This window comes from Ursus americanus, chromosome 9 (assembly GCF_024610735.1).
Source record: "Ursus americanus isolate L20-20 chromosome 9, mUrsAme1.1.p, whole genome shotgun sequence".
NCBI classification, from domain to species: domain Eukaryota; kingdom Metazoa; phylum Chordata; class Mammalia; order Carnivora; family Ursidae; genus Ursus; species Ursus americanus.
The window spans coordinates 50,628,734-50,642,169 of record NC_142135.1 but is presented as its reverse complement, the minus strand read 5'-3'; the positions used below and the strand labels follow the sequence as shown (position 1 = coordinate 50,642,169).

The 13,436-nt window shown below is 38.3% G+C and overlaps 1 protein-coding gene across 1 annotated transcript in view; it reads left to right on the top strand.

The window, feature by feature from the left end:
• CHMP4C (charged multivesicular body protein 4C) overlaps window positions 1–13,436 on the top strand; it is a 28,892-nt gene that overhangs the window by 7,948 nt on the left and 7,508 nt on the right. Inside the window, exon 2 of the mRNA XM_045806054.2 lies at window positions 11,528–11,705. Within this exon, the coding sequence (XP_045662010.1) occupies window positions 11,528–11,705 (178 nt within the window). The remainder of the gene's footprint in view (window positions 1–11,527; window positions 11,706–13,436) is intronic.

Below are 13,436 nucleotides of genomic sequence, written 5' to 3'. Positions count from 1 at the left end.
CAAGTATCTGTGGCACAGATTTTGACAGCTGGCTGATGTGTTGTAGCCACTTCTAGAAGGGTGATTGGTACTGTTTCTTGTGTTATGTAACTACATCAAGGTTTTTTTTGTCCCCCTTCATGAATTTGGAGCAGCATTATACATTCTGGAATAGTCACTATTATTGTTCTTCATTTAATTTTCACAAAGCTGGATAATAGAGCTCTTCGCAAAATACTTACATTATACAAAGAATACAATTTTCCTTGATATGTACTACTTTGTAGTTAATTGAATTAGCCACAATAAGGTAGAAAATTTATTATTAACATGCTGATTATGCCAAAGTCATATGATTTATACATTTTGAGAAATTATAGCAGGAGATCAGATGTGCTTAGAATTACTTGTGTGTTTCTCAGTATTTAGAGCTACTAATTTCAGATCAGATTTCATTTTCAAGAAAATGGGACAAATGAATGATAGTCTAATCAATGAGATATAAGGCAAGATCTAATACTGAGTTTTTTAACTTTATAATGCTTTGTTTTGGCAATCAGGTTTGGAACGGGCGAGGGTGATTTATTTTGGGATACATTTTTTGTAATATACTTAAGTATATGTGAATCTATTTGTATTTTTTAAAAAAAGAGTCATTTATTTTTTTGAGAGAGAAAGCACACAGCGGGGGAGGGGCAGAGGGAGAGAATTTCAAGCAGACTCCCTGCTGAGCATGGAGCCCAACACAGGCTCCATCCCACGACTCTGAAATCGTGACCTGAGCCAAGATGGAGAGCCAAATGCTCAACCGACTGAGCCACCCAAGTGCCCCTGTACTTGTACTTTTAAAGGACCAAATTATCACAGATACTTAAAATATAAAGGTAATATTGAGGGTTTATTTTTTAAAATTCCATTCTCAATCTTTTGCCTTAGTACACTGTAACCAGAACTTTTAGTACAGACTGGTAATCTTAGTTTCTCCTATTTTTTTTTTTTTTTTTGACTATCACTTGATAGAAGTTCAACAAACACACAATTGTCTTAAAAGTTTGCAGAAGGAGAAGGAACGAAAAAGCAAGAGTCTGGAATACATATTAAGCAAGTAGCAATCTATTTCCTGAATAATGACTTTCCTGTACCAGAGATCTTGATTTCTTACCTCAAACAAGTGGTTCTAATAGAGCATTGCTTGTTGGAAATATTTAGTCCAAAGTTTATGCTTTAAAGCAGTGAGAACTCCTAAACCCAAACCAATGAATCTTTGAGCCCACTGCTAAGCCCTTCTCCCGGGTATCTCTAACTTGTGGGTATTTCCAGTGAGAGGACAGGGGCTAGCTAAAGCCCCACTGTCACCTGCTCTGTGCAATCTCTATCAACTCTTCCTCCATCTAGTGACCTAGTGACTTAAATACCAATGCTGTGATTGCTACCCTCAAAACAAAACCACCCCCCCAAAAGCAAGCAAACGAGAATGGAGATTTTAAAATGACAGGAAAGGAGAAGTTGATTATTCTCTTAAGAGTTAGGAATATTTACAGAAGTTAAAATATTTAAAAATTAAAATTTAATGTCAACCATCCGGGTTACATGACATAAAAGGTATGCCTTTACATTTGGCTCACATATATATTTAGAGGAATAAAATCATGTAACCAAATATTCAACCAATGCTTTTGATGTTTTATTCTCTATTTAAATATGAATTTCTGGTGAATCTTTTTGGTTCTTTCGCACAATGGGTGTGTCTTATTTGCTTTAGCAGTAACATTGTTCAATAGGCCTTTTTCAGTGAGCAGTGCAACTTCCGTGACTGATTCTTGCCATGTATTTAGTACATGTAAGTGAAAGTCAACATAACCCTGGAGTTTGAACAAAGATATTATCCTAACTCAAAACTTATACTTTGTTAATTGCAGCAAGAAAAAATATTATAATTACGTTAAACCAATTTATACATATTTTAATGATCACATATATAAGAGCCTTTGGCTTATCTTTTTGTGAGCAGTTTGAAAAATTTTATTTCTATAAACTACCTTCATTTGTTGAGTATTGTTCAGCCACTTGAACTCGCAAAGTCAAAGAATAGTGTAGTTCAGCACCAATTGCAAGGTAAACCTATTCTTTTTTTTTTTTTTTAAAGATTTTATTTTTATTTATTAGACAGAGATAGAGAGCCAGCGAGAGAGGGAACACAAGCAGGGGGAGTGGGAGAGGAAGAAGCAGGCTCACAGCAGAGGAGCCTGATGTGGGGCTCAATCCCAGAACTCCGGGATCATGCCCTGAGCCAAAGGCAGACGCTTAACCGCTGTGCCACCCAGGTGCCCCAAGGTAAACCTATTCTTAAAGAATTTAAAATAGATGGGGCGCCTGTGCGGCTCAGTTGTTAAGTGTCTGCTTTTGGCTCAGGTCGTGATCCCAGGGTCCTGGGTCGAGCCCCCGTCAGGCTCCCTGCTCCGCTGGGAGCCTGCTTCTCCCTCTCCCACTCCCCCTGCCTGTGTTCCCTCTCTCGCTGTGTCTCTCTCTGTCAAATAAATGAAATCTTTTTTAAAAAAAAAATTTAAAATAGAAATAGTGATCTTGAGGGTAGGAGCTATATATTTTTCAAGATTTGTTGATCATAGGATCTCAAAGCAACAATCACAGAATCACAGGCAGTGAGAGCTGAAGGGCGCTGTAGTGATATAGTTTGTTGGTTCTCAGGAGCACCTGTAAGCCATGGACACCATAGTAGGAAACATTGGTGCATCATATGAACAAGGAATACCTGCTATAAGCAGAAAATAGAACTGTGTTATACATTTATATGCATTTATACATACGTACATATTCACACACACACACGTATATATAAATACACACACATATATGTGCTAGCATACATACAGATACATAGACACGCGTATACATGTACACATGTAATATAGAATTACATTTATAGGTACTTATGTCTACCCTCTAGAATTAAGCATAATTGCTTTTTCTGACTTTTTCTATTTAATATTTGCTGGTTTTGTACTCATACTAATTTCCCTACATTTTAGGCAGTAGCAGGCCCTAGAGGTTACCAGTGTGTGAGGTTACTAATAATACTAGTAGCAAGGAAAAAAACTCATCCATTCAATCAGTTATATATTCCGCCTGGTCAAACATTTAATTGGCTTTTTACAAAGAATATCAAGTACATTTTAATTACTACATTGGTATGTTGTTCCAATTGCAGGTTAATTCAACTTGCCTGGCAATCGACCTCAGAAGCAATTAATTATAAGAAATAAGAATTTCAGTGGCTATATGAAATGAGTCTTATGCAAGCATCCTTCCTTTTCTGACAGCTCAAGGTTGATAGCACTTTTTGGCCATGACTTTTCACTCTCAGATTTAATAATCTCTTGTGCAACATCCTGGCGGTAAAAACGGCTTCATCTCCGAAAGTAGCTGTGAGCTTTTTTAGGAAAAAAGTGAATAGCAGCATTTCTGTTGGAAAGTAACTTTAACTTCCTTTGTCCATTTCCTATCTTTCTGGAGATGGGGAGGGCGCTAATTATCCTCTTTCTAATCTTTTATACTTTATAATATTAACCAATCACCCTTTCTCTTTCTTTCCTACTGATTTCAGTCCAACGTTACTGGCTTGCTCACAGCAGTATTCCGCTTCCAAATGTCCTTTTCCTCAGAATATCTCTTATTTACTTTCTCCAGCCTCCTTCTTTTCTGCTGTTTTCTCAGGCTTCTGCTGTGCCATTGTATAATCTATCGCACCATTGCCGTGTTCTAGTCTTTTAGCTTGCTCTTTACCCTTTCCATGACATTTAATATTGGTGAGACCTCTGAAAATATGGAGGTAACATAGAAGATCTAGCCAGTGTGGCAAGCTGGTGTGATTTGCTCTATTTGGGGGTTTATGGTTTCTGGCTTCTCATGTATCCCAGCCAGAAACTTCACATTGTCCAGCAGGAGATTTGCGTCAGGGAGAGTGTTGGGGGCTGGGAGGAATCCATCCGGTGACACCTTTTATCACTCGTGCTCCTTCTTGAGTGGTGTGTTTGCTGTTTGCGTCCATGTGTAGACCGTCACCCTGGCTTCATCCACATCGCCTCCTCTGTGGCACCTTCCCTTACCCTCCAGAGAGAGCTTGTCTGTTGTCTGCACCACCTACCTTCTACATGGCCCCTGTCATTCTCCCTCTGTGTCTCCTCTGCTACTGAAATGTAACTTACACACGTTAGTAACTGCAGTCACAGCGTCTGGGAGATACTGGGTGCTTACTAAATGCTTGTTCAATGATGAATAAGTGGTTGAACACCCACTTCGTATTTGACCCTCTGAGATTACAGCCTTATTTCTTTGTCCCTGAGGTACCTAACGTAGTGCTGACCGCATGGTATATACTCCGTATATACTCACGGAGTGGCTGCAATGAATGGATGAGAGTATTTTTTTAAACTGAGGAAGGCCAGGAAAATTCATAATGGGGTGGTCCTGGCCAAATGAACCTTACAGCTTTCTAGTATTCTCCCAGCTGTTTTCGATCTGACTTTGAACAGAAACACTTTGTTTTTATTCCGTTTGTGGAATGCTTACCATAATGCTCATTCAGATTGTGTTTTTCAAGAACTACAACAAGGTGCCATAAATAGAAGGTATTCTTTAATTAATGAAGTGATTTGTATGTGAGTAAGAACAGGGCTCACCTTAAAGGTTCTCAAATAAAACAGCATGATTATGACACTTCCCAGTTAAAAGCAAATACGACACGACCAATTATGTGTGACATATGTCTCTTAAGCACTCTCTGGGATTTCTCTTCTAGGCCCCATCTTTTAGGACTTCTCTAGAGATCAACCATTCCTGGTAGAGAGAAGAGCTGTCATAATGCAGTTTCATATTTCACACACAGGTTTGTCTATTGTCGCTGGATATGATGGTCTCTAAAATGTTCTTTTTTTGCCAACTAATGGATTAACGATGCACAGATGTATACACTCTCCATGAGTGAAGAACAGATTGACCTTTAAAACCAAGATGCCCTATGTATTATACGAACAATGGAACTGTCACTGTTTTCTGCCATTTTCAGTTATTTTTCATAGATGACTGAAAGCCTTCCTCCTCTGGCCGTGTAGTAGTGGAGTCAAGCTGCTTAAGGCCGGTGGAATTTTGGTTCAAGTGAGTAATTCTTAAGTTTCAGCCCCCATCCTCACAAGGTGTTGGTAAGAGCTCTCATGTATCCCTTCGCAGCAGTCCGTGCAGGACATTGTTCTGAGACTCCATTGCTGAAGGAACATCACTGTGAAGCGGAGAGACAAAACCCCTGGCTGTTTCTCCACCACAAAAGAATACAGTAGATTCCTTTGTTTCAGAAAGAATGCTGTCCAGGTGTCACCTGCTGCTTAAAAGCACATACGGGAGTTTGAAGATGGAACTGCACCTTCTGTGCAGGTTAAATGACATGGCTCTGGAAACCTCCTTCTTTGCCAGATCAGGAGCACTGCTAAATTTGCAGTGTTTGTTCCGTGTCTTTGAAAATAGGCAGCTATTTCTTTCCCGATTGTTAATTAGAAAACAGAATCAAAGCCTGTCTAACTCCTGGTGGGCCTGAGGCATCATCTTTTCATGCGAGAACCAGCTCACGAGGACACTCTTCACATACACTTTCTGGCTCTTGGGAACGCAAGGCTCTTGTCTTAGTGTTTGGGAGAAGCGTCCTGTGCCAGGCAGAAGTCACAGGAAGTGTCCGGTGTTCTGGGGCCAGGTCCAGCCTATGCAGAAATCGCTGGGTTTGCTCACCCAAGGTGATTTGACACATGGAAGTCAGATTTTAAATTTGAAGGACTTTGCACGCAAATCCAAATTTCTTGCTTCTTTTGAGCTTGCGAAAGGCGGGGCATGGTAGGCGTGGACTGGGGCCCGACGGGGTTGCTTCTGGTAGATCAGGCTTAATGCTTGCCTGGTTGCCAGAGTTCCTGCTTCTTCCTGTTGACTCCCTGATCCTGGGGCCAGGGTCTACTGCCATTTATTATCACTTTTATACTATTATAGTATATTGTTATAGGAGACTAATATTCCTCTGTCTTTTTCTCTCTCACAGGTGAGAAAACAAAGAAGGCCTTTCTCCCTAACCTCTCTCTGCTTCACCTACCTTTCATTACCTGACTGGCTCCCTCTGAGATTAGGACTCTGGTATAGGCCAATCCCTAGTTTCTGGTATGGGAATTAATGTGTAAGTTGAGATCTCAACTCTTAGTAAATTTTCGAATTTCTCCCACGTAATTTGAAGGGCAGAAACCGTATCTTAACATAGGCATTTAAAACTGTGCCCAAACCAGAACTCATTATTATTAACAACAAACATTTGCAAGGTTGGGCATTATACCATGTGGCTCCCACCGTATGGTTCTGACAATCCTGAGAAGGAGATAATGATGATGATTATGAAGATCCCTAGTATTTAGTAGTCACTCACTATGTGTCAGGCACGGCACTAAATACTTTGCATGTGTTATTTCACTTAATCCTTAACCACTGAATGAGTTGTATCCTTGTTTTCCAACAAGCAACCTATGTAAGGTCACCCAGCTATGGATAGATGGAGCCTAGGTTTGAAAGTAGGCAACTTGACTCCAGAGTACAATGGTCTGTTGTCATCTGTGTATTATTATTGCTATTATTATCATCTAAGTAGGGAACATCACTTAAGAGTTAAGGTCACACTCCAAGGTTATTATGCACAGTTATTAACTGGTAGGGGTAGGATTAAAATGTAAAGCTAGGAACTTTGAAGTCTCATCCTTTATATCAAATTGCATTTTTTGATTTTTAGAAAGTAATCTAAAATTAATTCTTACTAGGAAACATGGTGTATTTTTTAATAGAGAAATTTAAAATTTTTCTAAAAAAAAAGAAAAGGAAAATGCTTTTGGGTCAATGGATACCAGTTAGGTTTCAAGTAAGTATAGACACTGAACCAGCCTAACAAGATAGGGAGGAGACACCCTTGGAACATTCCACTTCTGGGTATGTTGGGTGGAGATGTGTATTTGAAGTTTAGCTTCCTAAGATTTTCTAATATTTCTAATATATTTTTTATGATTTTATTTATTTATTGGACAGAGAGAGACACAGCAAGAGAGGGAACACCAGCAGGGGGAGTGGGAGAGGGAGAAGCAGGCTTCCCACTGAGCAGGGAGCCTGATGCGGGGCTCAATCCCAGGACTCTGGGATCATGACCTGAGCCGAAGGCAGATGCTTAACGACTGAGCCACCCAGGTGCCCCAAATATTTCTAATATTTTCTAATGTTTCCTAATATTATTTCCTGTTATGTGAGTTATGATGAAAAAACAGGTGACTTTTTGCTCATTGGTCTCAGAAATAAGATACACAATTGCATTAATTAATAAATGTATATAAATTGCTATTTTTAATAATAATATCTAATTGCTAAGTGTCTGCCTTGCATGGGGACTGTGTAAGGTATTTTCCATAAGTTATCCCTAATTCTTAAAACAATCACCTTTTATTGTGGGGATTATATACCCATTTCCAGAATAGCAAACTGAAGCCTAAAGAGGGAAATGACTCACCCAAGAGTACACATTTATTAAGTCATGGGAGAAGTCACACTCTGGCCTTGAAGGCAATACTTTTTCTATTATACCATGCTGTCATTATACTATGTTTACAAAATTATCAGATTTATTTATTTAATATTTATTCATTTCATCTTCTGTAAAGTAGACCAATAATAATATCTACTCTTGGAGTTTTTGTGAGAGTTAATGACATAATTCACATAAAGCACTTAACACCAGTTTGGCATATACCAAATACTCAATGTTAATTTTTGTTATATATTTTATTGGCCGTGTGCCAGAACTAGGCCAGAATTGGGGAAACAGGAGAGTAGGATGCTACATCTTTCTTCAAAGGGCTTGTAACTAGTGTAGGGGAGATGGAGTAGAATAGGTTTTATAAATAATTGTAATACAGTAGGACGAATGCACCCACAGGTAGGGTATTAGCACAGAGGGTCAGTTGACCATTCTTCGCGTGTTGGGGAGAAAACTCTTACACAGCTCTGGTCGTTAATGTGATGAGCCTGTCTACAGGGTGATTTTGTGTGATATCATACCTGGCCTTTATGCCAGATAATTTTTTAAAAAATTGTTTTAGTTCTTTCCTAAAGAACAAGTTAAACAAATAAAAACTCTTTCCTAAATAAAGTGTCAGTGCTATTCAGCAGGGACTTAAATTGTGATTTTGCACCTGGAGAGGGAAGCCAAGCAAAACCTAATAACCCTGGACTTCCACAGTGGTCAGGGAGGGATGGGGAAGACAGTTACCACTCACCAGGGAGATAGAGAACAATGTTCCACACCTAAAATAAAGCCTTTCTTTGTCAAGCCTGTCTACTTGCTCCCTCCCATGGAATACCACACCCACTTCTTTTACAGAGCTTTGGGCAGCCTTGCCTTTCAAGAGAGACCTCATGGGAAAATACACTTACGTAACTACAAGAAGCCCAGCTACTTATACTAGCTAGTCTAGTCTTTGATTTATAAGTATGAGCTTTCAACACAGACTCAGAAGAATTTCGATGAAAGAAATTGCAAGAATGGGTTAAGATAAGCAAAACAAACAACCAAACCCAAGAGAAGAGAGAGAATGTAGGAAATAAAAAATGTTAAAGACAAAACTTGTGTTGGTATCTTCAGGGAGATTCAAGAAGCTATTGAATTATGAGACAAGAACGGGCTGCCATAAAAATGAGCAGCTGTAAGAAAAAGTTCTTAGAAATTAAAAAACATAATTGAAAATAAATAAGAGGGCAAAAAAGTAGAATAGATGTATGAAGACTAATTAGAAATTCAGAATATAAAGTTAAGGAATTATCCCAGAACATAGAACAAAAAGAGAAAGAAATTAATAGATTGGAGAATAGAGCCAAGGAATCCAACATCCATCATATAAGGATTTCAAAACAGAGAATGGTTTGGACAGGGGTACAATTTAGATTATAATACAGAAATAAATAGGGATTTCAGAAAGTGGGTGGCTCAATTGGTTAAGTGTCTACCTTCTGCTCAGGTCATGATCCCAGGGTCCTGGGATCGAGCCCTGCGATGGTTCCCTGATCAGCAGGGAGTCTGCTTCTCCCTCTCCTCCCCCTGCTCTTGTTCTCCCTTTCTCTCTCTCTCTCATTCTTTCTCTCTCAAATAAATAAATAAAATCTTTTTAAAAACCAAAAAACAAAAACAAGAAAGTAGGCAGAAATAATGGCTGGGAAAGAAGTAATAAAAAACATTAAAGAATAGTTTCCCCAAGCTGAAGGAAGACTTAATTTTTCAGAATAAAAAAAACTCACCAAATATTTAGTTGGGAAAAGCAAAAAATAAAAAGTACACACTTAGTCCTATGCTGGTGAAATTTCATAACTCTAAGGTAAAAAAAAAAAAAAAACTTAAACATTTCCAAAGAGGAAATACGCTAACAAATTTTCTACAAAGGGATAAAAATAATATTATTATCAAACTTTTGGAATATTGGTTACCCAATGACAATGGAATAGTCAAAATTTTTGAAATATTTTGAACCCAGATTTCTGTAAAAAATCCAAACTCTTATTCAAGTTTGAAGCAACATGACATTTTTAGACCTATAGGTATTTAGAGAATTTATATCTATGCACCTTTTCTGGAAAAAAAAAATACAACACTTTAAGGTTTATTCCAGTAAAGTAAAAATAATCCATGAAAGGATGATATAGGATACAAGAATCAATAGTAAGAAAATCAGCCAGCAAATACTATGGTTTATTGTAAACTGTTGAAATTGTATCTGTGAAACTTAATGCAATTGTTAAGAAAAGTTCCTTTAAAAATTGAAAGGATAGTAAAAACAACTAGTAATCATCTCGAACTAATAAAATTGCAGATTATTTCAATCAAACATTGGAAAGTCTTGGGTGAGAAAGGAATCTTATTTGGGAACAGTAAATTATAAATACTGATTAATTTTCAATATGGATAGAAAACTCAATTGTATGTGTCTTTTTTAAATACAAGAGTATTCTTAGGAGAATGAATTTAGTATATATAACTGTCCAAAAAATTAAAGGGAGGAAATGAACAAATAAAATTTGATCAATATACATAAAGACAAGACAGCAGAATTAAACACAAAATATAACAGAAAACACAAAAAGATGATAATAAAAAGATGATATTAGATAATATATCAGTTATCACAATAAATAACATGAGTTAATATCTTACATTAAAAAATAGAGATTATCTGAATGGGTTGAAAACAGTCACACCAACTACATAGTCAAGTATATGCTATCTGTATTGGTGCAATAGAGCAAATGGAAAACAATTTTGAAATAGAGGTTCCCATAACATTATTACAGGCGAATTATAACAAAAAGAAAGCTGACTCATTAATATAAAAGAAATGGAATTTAAGGCAAAGAGGATTAAATGGGACAGAGTAATATTTCATATTGATAAACAGTGAAATCTGACAAGAAGCTATAATGGCTATGGGTCTTGCGCACCAAACAAAAAGCATTAGAATAAGTAAACCAAATCTCTTGGAATTATAAGAATAAATTGACCAAAGCAGAGTTCGAAGATAGCCTTCTCTCAGAAATTTCTGTTGCAGTAACTTATGTGCTTCACTCTGACACCATGTAGCTAATTGAGTTCTTTTGTCAATTCCACTTAATCATCTTTATATTAACATTCTTCTGATGCTCTTTTCCTGCACTCTCCTTAAATGCCCTATCAAAACTCATATTTTAAGGTATTTTTTTGCAGGGGTACCAGAGTCAAAAGGACTGTTAGTTTTGTGATTTTCAAATGAAATAGGTAAAGTTATTTTGCTAAAGAGCTAACAGGAGGGTATTTGGATATTTCGCTGAAAGCAACACTTTTTCTCTTACCAGCATGCCATCTAATCCTTGAATATGACCCGTAACAGTGCTGATTTTATGGATGCTCGTGGTTAGATGTAACCTTGCTGACCATCTCATAATCATTTTAGACCAAGACATGAATCTCATCACCCTAGGTTTGGGTTCCAGCTGCTACTCACTGTCTGCCTTCAAGAAAGTCACATAACTTCTCTAGATCTTGATTAGCTTGTCTCTGAAATAAAGAAATTGGGCTAGAATAGACACTTATTAAGATTTTTTTCTTCCTCTAAAGTTTTATTTTTCTACTGCATGATTTTTACTCATATTTTTATCCATCCTATACCAACAGAAATACTTCTGAGCTGTATTTTTTGGAATATGAAAACTGACTTTTCGTCCTGTTGCCAGATCTTTGGTAGAAAAGAGTAACAAAATGTTTGAGGGAGTGGTAGTTGGTGCAGGTAATTGAAAGGACAGATGTGAGTGTTAGTTTCTCAGCTTTACTTGGCATCCTTGTTGTCTGTAGGGATCAACAAGGCTGAGTCTATGGTTGGTGTAGAGCAAATGTCTCTTGAGTAAGTGGCTTGGGCTTTCTCCTTCTAAATGTGGCTTCTCCCTTATTTAGCTGCATTACAGGCACTAAAGAGAAAGAAGAGGTTTGAGAAGCAGCTTACTCAGATTGATGGCACACTTTCCACCCTTGAGTTCCAGAGAGAAGCCCTGGAAAACTCACACACCAACACCGAGGTGTTAAGAAACATGGGCTTTGCGGCAAAAGCGATGAAAGCAGTTCATGAAAACATGTGAGTGACTTTGGTCTCCCTCCAAGTCATAAATTCCCTCAATGTTGGGAAGAGCCTTTGGAACTATATAATGATGTTGGCAGGAATGGAGTTGCTCATTTGAGGTTTTTTGACATGTTGGAATGGAATGCCCCCTCAAAGAAAGACAAGAAGTTAGAGTAAGAAAAAAAACAAAGACCATGAGAAAATGAAGACATTCATTTCACCCTTATGCTTCCCAGTTGTCTCAATACTGTCTGACACTCCACCTGCAAATACTTTCACGCTATAGGTTGTTTTTTTTAAGATTTTATTTATTTATTTATTTATTTCAGAGAGAGAGCACGCACAAGCAAGGGGAGGAGCAGAGGGAGAGGGGCAAGCACACTCTCCGCTGAACAGGGAGCCTGACACAGGGCTCGATTCTGGGACCCTGAGATCATGACCTAAGCTGAAGTCAGACATTTAACCGACTGAGCCACCCAGGTGCCCCTCACACTATAGTTTTAAAAAAGGCCTAAATGTTAACACCTGTGAGAGTGTTAGAATTATCGAATAATGGTTGTCAAACTGTGGTTATCAAACCTGGAAAACTACAAAAGAGAACACAGATGCCCAGGCTTCTTGAAGAAGGGAGGGATTGGGCCTTTTTGTTTTTATCACCAAGTTCCTTAGGTGACTCTGATACTAACAGGTGTTCGGGAAATATTGACCTAGAATAATAGCTATGAGCATGGGTTTGAGTTCAGATTTTCTGAGTTATAATCCCAGTTTCATTACCAGCTGTCCTTGAGCAAATTACTTTGCCTTTCCCTGATTCAATTTCCTTAGCTGTAAATTGGAGATAATAATAGTACTTACTTCGTGTAGCCGTTGTAAAAGTCAATGAGATACTAGCTACAATGCACTTAGCACAGTTTCTGGCACAAAGTAAGGCCTCGGTATCGATATCCATGGTGGTAGTGGGGCTGGTGATAATTTGCTTTACATTCACACTAGGAAATCAATGCCCAGGACCTGATCCTTTCCCGAGATTGGATATCACGGTGAAGTCTGGGTCAAAGATGCACAAGAACAAGGGACGCCTGGGTAGCCCAGTCGTTAAGCGTCTGCCTTCGGCTCAGGGCGTGATCCCGGCATTCCGAGATCGAGTCCCACATCGGGCTCCTCCGCTGGGAGCCTGCATCTTCCTCTCCCACTCTGCTGCTGTGTTCCCTCTCGCTGGCTGTCTCTCTGTCACATAAATAAATAAAAAATCTTAAAAAAAAAAAAAGATGCACAAGAACAATGAGTGCCTGAGAGATATAGAGAGGTGTCTGTGGATGGGAAAAGTGGGAGAGGGGGAGGCTGGGGCCAGTGAGGACATCTTTGCTGACATTTTCTTGCCTTGATAATTCATTGACAATCGGCTGTCATTTTGACAGCTTCAGAAAGATCATTACAGTCATTATCAGAGTCAAAATCCTCTCTCACTGCTGTAGGCGGGGGGCTAAGTGTATCCCAGAATCACAGCCTTTCTCCCCAGGTAGTTGAACAGCTGCTTTCCACTGTATTCCTTTTGAGAAAAATTCAACCTCAGGCCCAAACTTGACTCCTTTTCATAAATAAGTTCCTTGTAGATTTGTTATAAATATAATTATAATAATTGGAAATAAGGGGTGAGAGGTGAATGCTGAAAGAAAGCTTTTTATGTAAAAATACTTGGCTTTTCCATATATAGAGTCTGGGAAACTTGCGAAATGTGTTTTCCAC